General features: G+C 44.2%; 1 protein-coding gene across 1 annotated transcript in view; it reads right to left on the bottom strand.

The window, feature by feature from the left end:
* Window positions 1-11221, bottom strand: part of SMG1 (SMG1 nonsense mediated mRNA decay associated PI3K related kinase) — a 56879-nt gene extending 45658 nt beyond the window's left edge. Inside the window, exons 1-2 of the mRNA XM_033073749.1 lie at window positions 10974-11221; window positions 2747-2910 (exon numbers count right to left, since the gene is read on the bottom strand). Coding sequence (XP_032929640.1) covers window positions 2747-2910; window positions 10974-11062 — 253 coding nt within the window. The 5' untranslated portion in view covers window positions 11063-11221. The remainder of the gene's footprint in view (window positions 1-2746; window positions 2911-10973) is intronic.
* Between the last annotated feature and the right edge of the window lie 7276 nt (window positions 11222-18497).

Raw genomic sequence — 18497 nt, forward strand, 5'->3', positions numbered from 1 at the left:
TCTTGTCTTTTTTCTGAAGCACATGAAAAATAACACTATTGCCATGAAGTTTAACATCAATTTTGTTGCATTTAATGTTTTATTATTACTTTGACATGAAAGACTTTGTAAAATACAAGCTAGTACACATGCCTAGATAGTTTCACTTACTATCTCTTATGCACATGAAATCTCCACCCTGTTTTTGCTATGACTCTACCACATAAGGTTAAGTAAATTAGCCAAAAAAGGAGTTTTTGAAAAGACAACTACTATCTGTTTGCACAGATTGAACAACTCTCCTTAAACATAAAAAGGTCAATATTTTCACTAATACTGGTATCATCCTTAATTAAACTCAATCCTATATTCTCCCACTTAAGATACATCTTCAGCAACAATATAAAATGAAAATGTAAGCATCACTTTGAGTAATTAAATCGATCTCACTCCTTAATCCACAAGAATAAACATACTCAAATGTTGAAATTTTTCAGCCTGCCACACCCCTTTGAGGGGCAGGTTCTTCCCCTCAATACTGTAGAAAAGTGAAACTGTCCCCTGAACCTGCCCAATCCTTCAATGTATTAGAGCTCACTCCCAAGGAAGATTTATAAAGTGCCTTCCCTGTCCAAGACAGAAAAGAATCAACTAATAAAATTAAACAAGTAAACCCAGAACAAAAAATATGCAGGATTTCTTTCAGAAAAGATATTTCCACAAGTCCACCTGGTTCAATGTATAAAAGGAGGTCTGGGGAAAAGGAGAGGTGGCTCCTCATAAGAGGTTCCTACTGAGATAAAGGACTGATAAAAGAGTAAGTTCAAACATTGAGGTGAACCTAGACCTTAGCAGATGTAAAGAATTTTTCTTTAAGGTAAAGCTTTTGATAAAAAGTAGATATGAACTACCAGTATACATCTGTGCATTCATATACACATGGGGTTACTCTACCATTAGAGAAAACCCTGTGCAAAGTCTCACTTGTAATTAGTTAACTACAAATACAGTAAAGATAGTTTGTGTCTATTTAGATTTACAACATTATTTTTTACAGCTCAGTTTTTAAACATAAACTAGCAAACATGCCAACTTGACATTACTTTGCCAGAACAAATCATCACTGTCCTATGAAGGAAGTAACTTCTAACAGCAATTAATGCACTTGAGCCTAAACATAAGAGTCACATCCTTGGAGGTTTTCAAACCAGAAAAATTTCCAGAAATTATCAATTTGTAAGTAATTTTTATTATCAACACCAGAAACTGGGAGGAGGTGAGTAGGGGGTGTATGGAAGCCAGGACAGAAAATCTCAAAATGAAAATTCCATGCTGGCAGACTGCAACAGATGAATTGAAAAATCCTAGTAAACAAAAATTATTCTTCATCTGTAAGCTTACAAATTTCTCCAATAATAAAAATGAACTAGAGATACCTGAAACTTGGTTTTATAGTTAGAATATCCTAATCACCTCTTTTCAAGTCACACCTGAACAAAATAGTATGAAGTGCTGAGCTAGCAGAGACATGCCCTGCAAGATACAGCACTGGAGGGAGAGTCAGATACATTCTTCTTCTCAAATGGCGCTTTCCCAGCAACTTCACAAACTACCTTCCTGAATTTGTCCAAAACTTACTATTTCACTGCACTGCCAGAACATTCTTTAAATACTAGCACCCCTCAAATTCTAAGAACAACCTCCTATACCAGTCTGTGTTAAACACAGTACAACATTCCATGTTAGCAGACAGACAAATACACCCACTTCCTAAGCAGTTTCTCTACTGAAGAAAAACAATCTTAAGGTTCTCAAACTATGCTGATAAACATGCTTCATGCTTCTGCCTCCTACTAACACTACCTTCTACTGATACAAAAATTAATTTGCATCCAGCTGTAACTTCCCCTAAGATACAGCAATTATTTACAGACAGTTACAGGCCAGAGAAATGGGGCATATACAAAGTTCAAATACTTTTTAGGTGCTGAACAAAAACTCCCACACTACAATTCATGTGAGATACTGTTTTTTGAGTCTGGCCTGCCTAAGGATTTACATGTCAAAAACTGACTCTGCAAGTAAGAAACCCTCCAATTTGAAATCTGTAGTTGGCAATTAAAGAAAGAAAAAAATCAGAATATAGATTTTTTATAAATACATGAAAGACATGATTCTGTTTAACTATTTTCTAGAGATAGTATTTCCATCCTAAAAAAAAATTAGGAAAAACAAAACCAGTAAAAATGTATGAATCACACATCACATCATTTATAAGAAGTCAGACTGAGGTACATGAAACTGCCATTAATGCTAAAAATATAGCTCTGATTTCTAAACAAAGATTCCACTTTGGTGCAGTAAAGCTACAACAGGCAATAGATCAGTCTAGCAGCCTGTTTAATCCAATACCAGAAGTATTGGAGACTATTCAGGAAGAAATTGCAGCCTGAAAACCAGACACGTCCAGAATACTATTGGTCAGAAAAAAATATTTATTCTGTTAACACATATGGCCTTCCCTTACATTCTTCTCCTAAAGCAACTGCATATTTTTCTCAGTATTCACATCAGCCACAACATTTCTTTGATCCCTGACAAATCTCCCAAGACAGTGATACTGTGGCAATGCGACAATTCAGTTCACTGCCTTTTTCAGGGGGAGGGGAAAAATAAAAACCAAAATAAAAATTTCTTCACCATTTCAGTTTACTGCCTTTCCCTGAACATGCTCTCACAATCACACATGAAACAGCAATCTGTGTACCTTTTTCTTCATTCTGTATGTCAGTGTGGACTCTGATATCATCGTGTCTTTGCCGAGACACCACAGCTGAATTTGAGGGTTGTAATCCATAGGAGGCAGAACTGCCCCGATCTCTGGATGAGGAATATTTTAAATTGTCCTGGTCAGCTGATGCACTGTCAGTTCTACAAAGAGAAAAACATGTTTTTTATATAGTGATATAACAGGAGTGGGATTCACATTCACTTATAAATACAGCATTTTTACATGACAATCCCAAATGTATTTCCCTGTGTCAAAAAGTTTGTTGTCTAACCTGTTGCTTAAAAAGTGACCTTAAATTCACATTGGGAGTTGACTAATTATCACAGCAACATGCAAAGGAAACGCATTCAAGTGAGCCAGTGCCTTTTCTTATGACCTTCTCAAGTCTCTTTTCAGTTAGATGTCTATACAAGGTAAAAATTACTTCCCAGAGGTGACAAATAGAATACAACTAGGTCCAGGTATGTACCAAAGCTGGATGATACAGTGCCTACCATTTGTGAAAGTCATCACTAATCACAGATGAATATTTACATAATATGTCATGGGCCTTCATAAACCATTTTATTAGATGGAAGAGTATGACTGATGATTAGCCCAAAAAATCACATATTAAGTTTTTACAAAACAAAAACTGCAAAGCAAGGAAGTAGGCTTTACTGTGAAAAAACTGAAAGGTAAATTAAGAGCTGTGATCTTTAAGTGTAAAAGCCTGCAGACAAAGGGCAAGTTAAAAAAATCTGCATTAGGTTTAAACCACTCATATCAGAAAACTGATATAGCCCAGACTAAACTTTTAAAGAAAAATACTGAAATTCTGAAATCAACTCTTCTCCCTAGACATACTAAGTGGTTTAATTTTTAAAAATACAAGACTTCAGAACATAAACACAACCAATCACTTTAAATGCACTCTTACAAGCAATGATGGGGGACTGACATTACAACAAATAAAGCAACACCCACCCAAAGGGAGAATCAGCAGAATCTTGCTTAGCTCAAGTGTATTTGGAATCAGACTATTCAGATTATTTACAGCAAGTTCTCCCTACACAAACTCTAAAGATCTACTTTTTGTTACTTAAAGTTTTAGGTAGTTCATTCAAATATTTAACAAAAAAAGCAGGACAGATCATTCCTGTATATTAACAACAATTTATGTAAGGATAAACACCACATGCTCCTAAAGAAAAAGTCTTTCATTTTTCCTCTTCAAGAGAACACTGTGATTAGAACTGGTAGACAAACTCAGAGAAAAGGGAGTCAAATACATCTCAAGGCCAAAAGGGAAAAACACAGGTAAACTTTTTGATAAGCAGTTGTTACTTAAGCAGTACTAAAGGCTTGCTACTGTCCAATAGTTTCAGTACAACTGGAAGAGGAATATCATGAGCACTGACACTTGCAAAACCAACTGGAATTAAAAACACATTTTATTCTTCTGAGAATGTTAAAAGACATATTATCAATTTGGAACAATAAGAAAATTGTGCTTTTTCCCTGATCTCACAGAGGAAGTTGATATTAGATTTGCTTGGCAGGTATTATTCCCCTTTGCACTGTAAGCAAGTTCATTTTTAGACATACACAGCACAACACTTTTCCTCATTGAGTATTCACTGTGCCATCACATCTACTGCTTAACTGGGCACTTGCCTGGATTATTTAAAAAATAGCATATGCTACTCTAGAGGCAAAGCCTTAGTAGAAGTCTTTACTTATGACAGTTAACAAGGATTGTAAAAATCTTTATACAATTGTGCCATCATCATTCACCTAAGTTATGCTGAACAGGAAAATTCTGCACTGTACATTCACATGGTATCAACTTTAAATGTGCCCAAATCAAATTTCCAGACATACAGAGACCCCAGATCTTCTCCCTACCCCAAAACCTCCCAGCCAACTTTGAGCAATGATGCTTGCCTACCAATGAAACAGGCTGACAAATTTTCAGCTGGCAAATTCCAGTACTTCTCACGTTTACCTCCCCAAAGGGCACCACTTTTTTTAAGGCAATGTGCTGTAAACTGAATCATCTCCAATTGTCAACCATTAAGGCTGAAATTCCTACATCTGAAGAAAAGTTGATTAAATGTACCATTTTTAACACTGCTCTGTGCATCCCTGTCAACTGAAGGACTACACATGTTCTCAGCTAACCCCACTGCCCACAGGACAGCCTTTGAATGCTCTGTAAAATTTTCCATTGTGATAAAATACATGAGCCTATTGTTTCCCAGGGAAAACCCACACACTCACTCATTCTGGCTTCTGGAACAGCTATCTGCAAGCTAACCTGCTCACACTCTATCACCAACTAAAAGGCAAGTCCAATTTTAGTAAAAAATACGAAATTGTTCTCCTGTATATCAATTTAAGAGACAGCAATGCCCACTGACAACATTGTTCCAACTACAATAAATGTGTAGCTTAGATAGGATAGAAACTCCTGGCTAGCTGTATGAGGTAGAGACAAAAAACATCCTGGAAAGATGCTGATGTTCTGTGACCCAGCTGACTGCTATGGCCCACACTGCTTGGAAAGAGGATTTCAAATGGGAAGGAGCTTGCAAGGAGAGGCACAGCAGCAGAGCCAAGGAGCTGGTGGATCTGTGCAGTCCCAGCTGCCCAGGGACACACACCTCTTTCAGGTGGGAAGGGAATTTCAGAGCTGTACTGGAGGCTCCTCCAACACCACTCTGGGAACTTGTGGCAGGGGCTCATCAAGGCCTGGGGCTATGAGCCCAGCATCTGCCACCTGCCCCTGTGTCCCTGAGCCAGGAGCCCAGACAAGCCCAGACACCTGGGTGACACAGGGCACTGCTGGGCACACTCACTGCATGAGTTCAGACACTCTGAATTTCCAAATTCAGTTCTGAAAGATACCATTTCTCATGTCAGGAATGTGGTTATGATTTGGAAAGACAGCCCCTCAGAACTCAAAGACAGGTACCCTGTGTTCAGGTACTTGCTAAAGTCTTACAAATAATTACTTTTTCCCTAATAATTATTCTAGCCATTCCACCAGGCAAATAAGCAGAAATGGCCACTGGTGTGTCCTCCCTCTCCAAAAAGGCTGCTTATTTTTTTGCCATAGAAAAGGAAACATTTCTCAAAAATTATCTCATTCCATCAAAAGTATTGAGTATGATTTGACTAACCAATTTGTCTGACTGAAGAGAGCATGGCTGAGAGCAACCAGTTTAAAAAAGAAAATCTTTATCTAGGAAAAAAGAAAAACAGATCAATCAAAAATATATTGTTACTTTAGTTATATGGAAGCCTTGAGAATTTTTGTCCAAGAAACTTGCCACAATCTGGTGTATACTGTTCATTATGTGTAGCTTTTTCAGAACAACCCTGCCATATGGACATTATTTTGAGACAAAAATCACTTAATTATTCTATTTGATTTTACTTCCAAGTACAGGACCTACACAAAAGATTTACTCCAAGACAACTCTGTGTGAGCTCTATTATTGTTCAAGTCAGTTGATTTTACTTGTTTATTTGCTCTATTTGCCAAGTTTATTTGCAGATAAATTCTTCATTACTGAAATTCTTTAGCAGTAAAATATCTAAAACTTAAGAGTCCCTGTATTCACACAAATTAACAGCTTCCCACCAAGTTTCTGACTGTTCTGCCACTGGCATGCAGAGCTTCCTTTTGCCATGAACTCCTCATCACTTGGTCCACCCTGCCAAGCCAGACCCTGGCCCAAAGCCTACTTTTACTGCTTCTCCTGTGTTGAGAAAATACAAGTGGCTGTGTTTTCTATTCATGAAATAACTAATTAACTATCTTCTTACTGCAATTCTGCAGTTTTACTGCTGGACATCCACCTGCTATCACATCAGCACTTTAAATCACCTCTTGATTCTGGGTCACTCCCTGCTTAGACTGTAGCTCACCAATTTCATTCTGTTCCATGATGAGCATTATTAGAAAGGAATGTCAGGGAAAGCTATCACATATACACATCCTCTTCTTTTTCCACAGGTATACTCCAAAAGACATTTTGGGGTACAGGATGTTAAGCTAGCTAAAGCCTTGGTATGATTTAATATGACTGTTCTGGTATGGAAAATGATCTGCACTCCAAGTTTCTTCTGCTTCCCATTGACACACTTTCATCTTCTTTAATCTTCCTCACATCTCATTCTCCTCTGTCTTCACATTAAAAACAAAGGCTTTTTCATTAAAAATTTCAGCTCCTCCATTTTATCAAAACCCAGAAAGTCTCTTTGATCTCATATCTTCCCAACCTTATCAGCATGTTTAACAAAAAAGTAAAAGAAGATCAAGAATTATGGCTGCAACCCCAGAACTGAACCCATTCCTGTTCAGCATCTCCCACATATAGTCCATTGAATCTCTTCCCAAGGTTTCCATTGATGTTTTCACAATGGCACCTTACAACTGATCCTGCATCTCATTCTCTAAGCTGCCTTCAACATCACTGACTACTTTTCTCCCTCCCTCCCTATCTCAGTCATTGCTCCTCAGCTACTCCTGAAGTCTTACTCACTTTCACCCTATGTGACTCTACATCCATTCTTAGGTGCTCACACCAACATCCTCAAACACCTCTATGCTGTCAACTTTTAGGTCTCTCACCTGTGCAAACTAAGGTTTCAGCCTATTTCTAACAAACATTTAACAGGTACCTTGTACATGTAAGCACAGAAGAAACAGTCTCTATTTCAACTTTCCTTCTACACAGCACCTGCTGCTATCACCTGTTTGTCATTCACTGCCTGGTTCCAGCATTATGATCAGACAATTTCCACAGTGAGTGCTTTTTTTGGTAAAAGACATGCCTGCCCTTCAGTGTGAAAAGCACTGCTCTGAACAGCACTTTCCTGGACCATTTGCTCTAATAGGTTTCTTTGCTCCCTGCCAATATCTCCCAATCTGTCTGAATTAAAGACAGGGTACTTACTTGTCCTCAGTTACAAACTTCAGCCAATATGCTCTCCTGCTTAGGCCACAAGCTACCTGGAAGGACACCATATTTTACTGTCTTGTCTCACCAAGTCTAGATCCATGAGGACCAGGCAGTAACTTGCTTTGGCAAGCACCATGCTAACAAAAATTAGTAACTCCTAACACTGACTCACATTGCAGGAGAAAGACACACGTCATTTTCATTATTTCAGTACTAAAACCTAATAGAACACTCCTGGAAATCTGCTCAGATGTGAAAGATGTTGTTTTACACTTTTTCACATCATCCCCTGCTAACCTACATTTATGATAGGAGAGACAGAGGTCCTGTTAATTAAAATCTTATCTTCCTTTTCACACTTTCACCTAAGAATGCCATGGTGCACTCTGCACTTGCTAACCTGCTACCCTGCACTCACACTCCTGCATTTCCTCCCAAAGGGCAGTACTGCTTGTTTCAGTACATAATTAGCCCTCATCACTCTAACAAATTAACTCTGTTCACACACAAGGCCTGAACACTGAAATGATTTTACTTTTTGCCCCAAGAGTTGTAACAGGGAAAATGCAGTGAGATTTGTTAAACATGAAAAGAGTAAGAAGCAAAGGTCTAGACAGCTGCAAAGATTAGGAGAAGGGGTAACAAGATCTTATCGAGCCTTCTCAAAAAACCCTTCACTGTTCCCTGTCACATCCATTCAACAGCTGTCTATAAAGTTTTCATGTTGCTATTAACTGAGTCTGGTGCATGGCAGCACACAAACTAATATGCCCCTGTACATCAGGACAGCTTCCTCCTCTGTACCACACACAGCTCCATCTGTACACACACTGTTAGAAAACCAGTCCATGTGCATCTGATGTACGACTGCATCCACACAGACAAAAATCTAATTTTAATTAAAAACTACTTTTCCTTAAAAAAAGTTTTGCACTCCAACTTTCAGTTTCACATTCTTTTCACAAGCCCCAGTGCTGGTTACTAAATACTGAGAGGAATCTGGACCTACTAATGAAAATCAATCTAGTCACTTTTATCACACAAAAAAGTGCATTTGAAAGCAATCCATCTGATGATACACCCATGTATCAGCAGTTCCTTTTTCTGCCTTCAGGAACTTGTAATAACTACAATTACTACAGCTTTCACTACTTGGGCCACTTCCTTCACCTCTTCCACGCCCTACAAGAAAGCATTTACTGGCAGTATCACCTGAAGAAAATGAAACCAACAACCAGCAGAAAGGGAAAGGAAAGAATATGCAGGTATATTTGTGTTGTGGGGTTTGTCCAAGATCATATTTCAAATTATGACAGACATACAGACTGTCAATTTCATAGAACAGATCTCCTTTCAACCATGCATGGGAATCACTTTTAAAAATTAGTTAACACCAAATTAACAGACTGATTTAATCTCTGCACTGTCCTTAAATTCATAGTGTAGATTCAGGCTTCTCACCACCAAACTTTCTGAGATGTAAAAAAAAACTAAGCACTGCATATCAATGAAAATGTGCTGCGTTTGGGACTGTGTGAACATTTCTGATTCCTGGTATCCCCCACCATTAAAAAGTAGTATTTAAAGGAAAGGATAAAGACAAATTCCGAAAAGTATCAGGACCAGTGTTGGTTGAGGTGTTGGTTACTTCTCAGCAGAAGCTCTTGATCACACAGTGTGATGGAAACAGAACAAGGCCCTATCCATGCTGAGGGTCCCTTAGGCTGCCACACTTTCTCTGGTGCTCTCAGAGCTTTGGTTCTGCTGTGGCTTTGTGGACAATTATTTTTAGCAGCCCAGGTACTAGAGAGCTAAGGAGGCACCAGACTACAGGGAATACACCAGAGCCACACATGCTTCCTAACCCTCGTAAGATGTATTTTTTAGATGAAAAGATAGAACTCATGACAAATTCATATATCCAACCAAAATGTATTTACAGAAGTCATCCACATCCAACTTCTTCCAGGTGGAAAGGTCACAAGTTAGGGCCCAGAATTACAGACTGCAGCCCAGAAAACTGAAGTGAAGAAGTAGGTAAGGAGTAAGACACTTCTTAATTCTTCCCAAAAAACCCTAGATGCTCTAAGATGCTCTAACCCAAAAAAACCTAGATGTTCTAACCTCACCCATGAGGTTCATAAGTTCTTAAGTGAGAAAAAAAAAGACTAAATTATGTGACCAAATATTTCAATCACAGAAGAAAAGAGAATTTAAATACCCATGCCCCATACACCATCAAGAATTGAAAAGCCTCAAGCACCGGCCACAGAAGCTGTGCTGACAGCTGTTCAAGCAAAAGGAAAGCTTTCACAATAAATGCTAAAGTGACCTTCACATCCACCCAATTTTTCTAATCCAAACTGCATGAGGCTGGGACCATCACCTGTCAGTCAATATATTCCCAGGTATGTGCCACTCTGTTCTTTAGTGGAAATTTTGTAAGTAGGGTCCCATGTTGTGTTAAACTTGCAAAAACACTAAAAAAGCCTCAAATCCACATATTTTTAAAACAATCTAAGAAAAGCCAAATTTATTTAGGATTTCTACATTACAATTTTGATGCTGAAAACAGTAAGGCTGAGCACTACAGCAAATACATTGGCATGAGATACAAGAGAAATAATTAAGACCTGAAATACACTCTCGACATCTAACTAAAGAAGTCAACAGATTCTGAATTTCACTAAAAAGTGCTAAGTGTAAACACGCCCAAAAGCCTTACAACACATTTTAAGTAGGCTTGGGTGAGAGCTTATACAGATCAACTAGTCTCCCGAGATTTAAAAACAAAATTTAAAAAAAACTTAAAATAAACCTATGTAGTATGATGCTAACCCTCAAAAAACTACGACTACTCCCGCAGCCTCAGTTCCTCCCTGGCTGTGTTCCAGCTGAAAAACAGGGTGAAAATAGGGGAGCCGAGCCCACAGCCGCTCCCCGCCAGCGCAGCCCCCCGCCCGCCCCGCGGGCAGCAGGGAGGGACACACAGCCCCACAGCGGCCACGGGCCGCACACGTTACAGGCCGCGGCAGCGGGGTCCGGGGGAGCTGGGCGCGCTCCCACCCCGCCGAGCGCTGACAGACGCGGCCCCGTCCCGCCGCCTGGGCCCGCCCGCCCTCCCGCGCTAGGCCCGGCCGCCAGGAAGTGGATCCGCCGCCGCCCCGCTCCCCCAGGCCCGGCGGCGGGGCCCGGCCGAGCCGCCCGCCCCGCTCTCGCAGCCCCGGCCCCGCGCCCCCGGCCCTGCCCACCTGGGTTGCCAGTCATTCCAGCCCCGCGGGTGGTAGTGCTGCCTGCTGCCGGTGCCGCTCAGCCGAGACCCCGGGGCTCTGCGGCTCATTACCTTGCCCGAGACGGCATGGCCGGCCGGGCAGCGGCGCGGGACAGGGCGGAGGAGCGGCAGGAGCAGGAGGACGCGGGGGGAGAGGCGCGGGCGGCGGCTCCTGACTCGCGCTCCGCAGGCGGTGCTGCTGTCTCACAGCGCAGGGAGGGGACGCGGCCGCCGCGGCTGCTCCGGCTGCTGCCCGGGCGCGCGGCACGCCGGGATGGCGGACATGAGCCGCCCGCCCCTCCGCGGGGCACGCCGGGAGGGCGGGCACGGGGCGCGGGGGCGGCGGCTCCGCCTCCGGCAGCCGCGGGACGGGATCCCCGCCCGGGGGGTCCCCGCTGCTGTCCCCCCGCGCCGCCCCCGGGAGCGGCTGGCCGGCGGCGGCACCGCCCCGGGCCGTGAGAGGGGTGTCAGCTGCCGGCGCTGCGGGGAGTCGGTGACAGCCCCTCAGCTGCCAGCGGAGCCTGTGCGGGAGGGCAGCCAGGGCATCCCAACGCCACCAGCGTGAAGGGATGGCGGAATCCCTGGGATTGGAAAAGACCTCTGAGATCATCGAGTCCAACCTCTCTGCTAACATCACAACGTCAACTGTACCATGACACCGAGTGCCACGTCCGTTCTTCCCTTAAACACTTCCATGGACGGTGACTCTACCATTCCCTGAGCAGCCCATTTCAGTGTCTAATCCTCCTAACATCCAATTTAAACCTTCCCTGGGCACAGCTTAAGATGATGTCCTTCCATGCTAAGGATAAGGGTATCCCGGGCCCCGAGGGCACCCTGGCACGCTGAGGAGCCCCATGGCAGGAGACGGCGGCTCCCAGTCCCCGGCTGTGAGGGGAGCCGGGGGATCCCAGACCCCGTGTCCTGAGGGGAACAGAGGATCCCGGCCCTCGGATCCTGAGGGGAGCCAGGGGATGGCAGCCCCGGGTCCTGAGGGGAGCCAAGGGATCCCAGATCCCGGGTCCTGAGGGGAGCAGGGGGATCCCAGCCCCGAGTCCTGAGGGCAGCCAGGGGATCCCGGATCTTGAGGGGAGCCAGGGGATCCCAGACCCGGGTCCTGAGGGAAGTCTCGGCCCCCGGCGCTGCGGGGCCGAAGTTTCCAAGGTGTGAGGGGAGCTTGGGGCCCTTGAGCCGCGGAAGCAGCCGGGGCTGTCAGGGAGGGCTCTGCCCTGCTGCCCTCTTCCCTCCGCACGGGTCTGTCTGTGCTGCCCCACGCCTCGCTGGAGCCTGCAGGGAGCTGTGTCCCTCCGAACGGAGCAGATCCCCGTCCCCAGGCTTCTCCCCGTTAGGACACGTTGCCCATGCATGAGTGATGGGGAGTCTGATGTTCAGCAGCCATCAGCAGAAAGCTGACCAGGCCCACATTAAACACTAACTGAACCCCTAAGGTTTCCCCATTTCCTCACTGGAAGCTTCTAAAATGGGTTTCAAAAGCAAAATAGTGTCTTTCCAAGCCTGGATACGTTTCCACGTATCTCCATGGTTATCCATGCTGTTCTCCAAAGCTGTCTTCACAGTTGCTGGAAGGGCATTTGATGTGCACTGTAGGCAAAGCCTTTCTGTTACCAGGAACACAGACAATTCTGAGGAGAGAAAAAAAGTCACCTCCATTTGGTAGATACTCTGAGGAAATTTCCCCCCAAAAAGGAGTGTACACAGTCTCTGGCATGTTTTTATTTCCCCTGCAAGACCTGAAAACTTACATTAGCTGATTTGTTAAGTCAAATTCCTGACAGCAGAATATTCCTTAGCTATGAAAAATCATAATAGTTTGGTCAGATATTCAGCAAAGAGACATGAGTACATCAAAATCTTTTATTAATTGCAGTATTTGAGGCTTGAGACCACTGCAAGACCTGAGGAGACTTCTGAAATTCTCCTGTGCCTATTTCCATATTAGAAATCCTCTTAATATGCCACGGTTCTGTTGGAGTCTTCACTCAGACAGATGGCATCCTGCCGCCTCCCTCGGACTCTGCTGGGCAGCCCTCATCCTGTCCTGTTGCCTTGCAGTCAGTTAGCAATGCCTGCAAGACATACAGACTTCAACATTAATTTCAGGACAAAAAGAAAAAAAATTGTATCACAGGGCTTCATCACAATAAAATGCCGCTTTCACGCAGTGACCCCTGCCCATCAGTCCGAGTTTTAATTGATGTGCATTTATGTATCTTAAGTGAATTAGTTTTGCAAAACCAATCAATTCCATGAGCCAATAACAGATTCTTTCCCCATCCTTTATAATTGAGATGAACATCCAGAATTACACAATATGCTGCAAAATTTTTTTCTGTAAGTATAACAGCAATACCTGTTGCAAATTTGCTGACTCTTACCAATTAATACAAGCAGATTCTCTGCCCAAGTGATGCAGCAGGTGATTCTTTCATTACTGAGTAGCATCTCAGTGGTAACGAGACTCATTTGGGGGACAAGGTAATAGTAGCTATGTATTTTTAACTACATTTCAAATTAATTTATCTAGGGGAGGTGAGAAAGCAACCCGGATACTATGACCAACAACTGCCTGTGTCCACCAAGAGTTTAAGAACCACTGATTTAGTGTTCGTAGAGTAACTTTTGTATCAGAAATCCTGCATTCTGGTGGTGAATTTGCTGCAGTCTGTGTGGTCTAATGCAGATCCCTCTTCAGAGTGCAGTTGTCTCCATTTGTAAAATGGATCAGTGATGTTCAGCTTTTTAAACTGCTTTTGTGCACAGCCTTAACACTGTAAAATATTATATAGCAGACAAAATCAAAGATATTCTGGATTTGTTTCTACAAAGATGATTATATTGTGAAATTTAAAAAGCTCATCAAGATTTGTGAGATAGACTAATAATTATTCCTATAGCATTTTCTCAGTAGCAGATTTCAATCAGCCGAAGATGGATAAGGCCATTCAGATATCACATTAGGAATTAAGAAACCCAGAGAAGATGAGGCCGGGATTTTCAAAACTGCTTTCTAAATTTCAGTCCTCAGGTTTGAAACTCGGATACAGAGTAGCCAGCACAGACATCAGCAGTAGTTATACATTCTGAAGTCTTGATTAAAAATAAAGTGTTTAAATATGGACCCTCTCAAAATATAAATATATGTACTTAAAAGACCTGCATTGATGATGTGGAGAGACATGCCCTGTGTCACTCCTGGGTGTATGCTCAGTCCACTCCATCAAACTGCCCACATCATCCTAATGCACAACTCTGGAGTGACAGACACTGTGAACCACACTTTTCCTGCTTTATAATTCATGCTAATGATTTCTCAACTGAATATATCAAAGAAAGCTGCATTAATCTGAGTGTTATTTTTAGTTGGAATGAAGTGCAGATTGTATATATTTAATGTGCCGAAATAGGGTGGTAAGCACCATATTGTGTCTTTTACCCATCGCTAATTTATTTCCTTACTAAGCAGTGTGTCTGAAGAAAACAGCATGTGCTGAGGACTGCAAGTCACTCCTGGCCCTTGGCTCCCCCTGATCCATAATAAAGCTACAGATTGAGAGATAAACAATTACCAACCATGAGAGGGAAGGAGATACTATTTCCTCTTGTGAAAATAGGACAGGAGCAAAGGAGCCAAAACAGTATTTAACTAGAGAAGTACAAGTCATGGAGATTCTGAAGTCTGTGCCTCTTAAAAATTAGAAAAGATTCCTAGAGGAGTTACTTCCTGTACCTGCCAATTCTACTGTTTTGATGGCAGAGTCCAGTTTCTATCAATAATCAACCAAATTTTCAGTTGAATGGCCCCACAGACTAATTTCTGGGCATAGCAGCCTGAGAGCACACGTGATGCATGGCCAATCTGTGCAGGCACTGAGAGCACGGGGTGTCAGGAACACGCTGTACTCACGGCTCAGGCACAGCCCAGGAGCACCCCAGGATTCCCACTGTGCTCCTCATTAAAAACGTGGGCAGGTACAAGGATCTGCCCAGGTCTCTGCCCACCAGGGACACTGTCCATCAGCAACAAATGCTGCAGCCCCTCTTGAGACCTACTGAGGTGTATTGGTACAGAAATCCAGCATACCAATAATTCTAATAACAATGCATATTGAATCATTACTTCACCACCAGTTTTGTGTTGAAAATAATTTTAGTGTAAAAAAGTCTTGTTTTGGAATTCCAATTTTACTATCAATAAAAATTATTTTTTACCTTCTTTTATATGTATAAAAGACTAAGGAAACATTGTTTTATATTTTCTGAGTGTTTATAAAGCCACTTTGAATTTAAGTGGGATAGCACATGCAACCATCTGCTCCATTTCCTCAAGGTCTTTTAGAGGATATCTTTTCCTGAGCAGTATTTCTCTACAACAGAGCCACAAATGTAAGACATTAAATTTCTTGGAATTTGCTCTCCTGAATTTCCTTATGATTCTTATATCTTTAAGGCATTTTACATATCCTAGGTGAGATGTACATCTCCTAGGATTATGTACAGCATGTGAGCAAATATCTGAGTGCCTGTCACAGACACCATCCTGTCATATATTTATTACATCGTGGGCTACATTAGTCCTTGTTTGTCTGTAAAAGCTGTTTCTTCACATTCTGTTTATAACAGTATGTTTTTCGTTTATTGAGTGTATTCTTCCTTAAATGTCCTAGATATTATTTACCTACTACCAATAGCAGTCATACATAACATACAAACTGAGTGCTTCCATTTAAGTGACAGGTTTCTAACCAAGTAGCTGTTGCAGTTATTTCAACCTGACAAATACATAACCCAAACCAGTTTCAGGTCTTGAAATATTTAGGTCCTGAAAGACCAAGGAAAAATAGTAGGACAGTAATTTTTTTGCCAGTACAAGGAGCCATATCTGTTAAATTTCAGCCAGGGTAAAATGGTGAGATAACCCAAAGCAGTAGTGTCCATGCTGGTTTCAGGAGAGTGGGAATTGCTGCAATCCTTTTCTGAGTTTTGGAATCCACCCGGAGCTCCTTAGAGAAAAATCATAGTCTGTCTGCAGTGTGTTACATAGTTAAATTGACAGCATTGTAACAACTCAGTTACAAAAACCTTTCAGCGTCTCTGAAAATCAAACTTGGTGGAACAGCTGAATGTCTGATGTGTAGACAGCGCTGGCTGAGAATCAAGTGTGCTTTTACTCACACCAACTGCAAGGTGCTCCAGTGGCAGCAGCTCCCTCTCCTCTGCTCAGTGAGACAGTGCCGTCCTGCCTGAGATGTTTAGTGACCTGCCAGCCAAGCGTGGCTGCAGATCAGTTCATGGTGCTGCAAGAGTTGGCTGGTCAGGCAGCCGTGGGGAGGTTTGTGCTGCTTGCATTATCCCTGAGAGCACGGGCAGAAGCTGAGAAGCGCTGCACCCTGCACGAGGGAAAGGCTGAATCGGGGCTCACGAGCAATTGCACATGATGAAATGCTGCACAGTGCTGGAGCAGAGCTGGCATGCTCTGTACTGCACTGCAGAGAAAGGCAGAGTTGCAGCAAGAAGCAGTTCTCTCTCACCACGGATGCCAATAATACAGACTATTGTGCCGTGAAGCCCTTTTGAAAAATTAATGGTGTACTTGATGCTTCACCTTCCTGGTGAATCTGAGAATTTCCACCTGTTAAAATAACTGCTCTTGCACATAAATTTTCATGCTCTGCAGACCCAAGTTTATGTCATGTTTGTTGAAAGGGTGATTTGAAAGAGACTGCCAGGAAAGTATCAAAGCCTTTAGGCATAATAAGCTCAGGGAAATTTGTTTGAATGGCATAATGAATCCAACTTGTTAATTTAGCTCAGTTTGGTGCTTATGCTGATAGTGGAGTGCTATGAAAATAAAAATTAGTCTGAAAGGTGCAGTACAAGTAGAAGTGAAATATACAGTAAACTTCCCCAAGGTATTTATCCTTTAATCTTCTCTAATTTTAATTGCTTTTTCTAGGCTTATTTTCCTACCTGTTTTTTTAATGTGTTCCAGATCTCAGCATTACCAAGTCCTTATCTCTCCATCTTTCCTTGAAGCCTCTGGAAAAGACTTTGATGAGATCAGTAGAGATGTCACTTGAGTCTTATTTCGTGGGACAGCTCAATAACCAGCCTTTCTAAGAAAAACCACAGTAACAGAGCATGAAAGAGAGGAGCCATGAGGCCAGGAGAGATTTAGCAGCAAGCCCTTATCTCTCAGAGTTCAGTGCTCTGACCCAGACAGTTCTGTGGGACTAATTTAATGTGTGGTGTACAACCAGATTTTCTGTCAGTTTTACACACATTTCTCAAGCATCACTCAGGTTTTCTCACAGTCCTTCTGAAGGGCATTTTTGTGGAAACTCACAAGTTGAGGTGTTGAACCACAAAGCTGGCAATGGGACCAAAAGTACAGTAATTTCACGACTATAAGGCGCACCTTTTTGACTAAATTTTTTCCCTGAACCCGGAAGTGCGCCTTATAGTCCGGTGCGCCTTATCTGAGGGACAAAGTTGCGAAATTTGCCAAACCGGAAGTGCGAGCCGCAATGGGGGGGCGGTGCCGTGGGAGCGCCGTGTCGCAAGCGGGGGCGGGAGCGGGCGGCCACAGCCGACAGGAGCCAAGAGGGGAGGGAGGCAGCCAACGCCAGCCCTGGCCTGGGCGGAACAAGGAGCTGGGTGGCGCCACCACGGGCGCTGGGGGAACGAGAAGCCGGGCGGCGCCGGCCCTGGCCCGGGCGAGGGGGAAACGAGAACCCGGGTGGCCCTGGCCCGGGCGCGGAGGGAACAAGAAGTGCGAGCCCACAACAGCCCTGAGCAGAGCCCGCCCGGCGGCGGCATCGGAGCAGCGGCAGTGAAGCCCCTGCGGCCGCCAAAAGGCGACGCCGGCCGAGCCGCTGCGGCTGCCATAAAGCGGCGGCGGCGAAGCCCCAGCGGCCGGTGGATCGCGGCATCGGGGAAGCCCCCGCGGTCGCCAAATCGCAGCGCCGCCGGAGCCCCCGCGGCCGCCGAATTGCGACGCCGCCGGAGCCCCCGCGGCCGCCGAGAAGCGGCGCCGCCGGAGCCCCCACGCCACCGTGCCCCGAGAGGACGGGCGCTGGGGCGGCTGCACCACCGAGCCGAGCGGGGACGGGCGCTGGGGCGGTTGCACCGCCAAGCCAAGCGGGGAAGGGCGAAAGGGCGGACACGCCGCCTTGCCGAGCGGGGACAGGCGCCGGGGCAGCTGCACCGCCGTGCTGAGCAGGGACAGGCGCTGGGGTGGCCGCAATGCCGTGCCCGGAGAGGACAGACGCCATGGCCCCCACGCCACCGTGCCCCGAGAGGACGGGCTCCAGGGAGGCTGTGCCGCTGAGCCGAGCGGGGACGGGCACTGGGGCGGCTGTGATGCCTTGCTGAACGGGGACAGGCGCCGGGGTGGCCGCGCAGCTGTGCCGAACGGGGGCAGGCACCGAGACAGCTGCGCCGCCTTGCTGAGCAGGGACAGGCGGCCGGGCGGCTGCACCGCCGT

This window comes from Catharus ustulatus, chromosome 16 (assembly GCF_009819885.2).
Source record: "Catharus ustulatus isolate bCatUst1 chromosome 16, bCatUst1.pri.v2, whole genome shotgun sequence".
In the NCBI taxonomy this organism is placed as follows: Eukaryota; Metazoa; Chordata; class Aves; order Passeriformes; family Turdidae; genus Catharus; species Catharus ustulatus.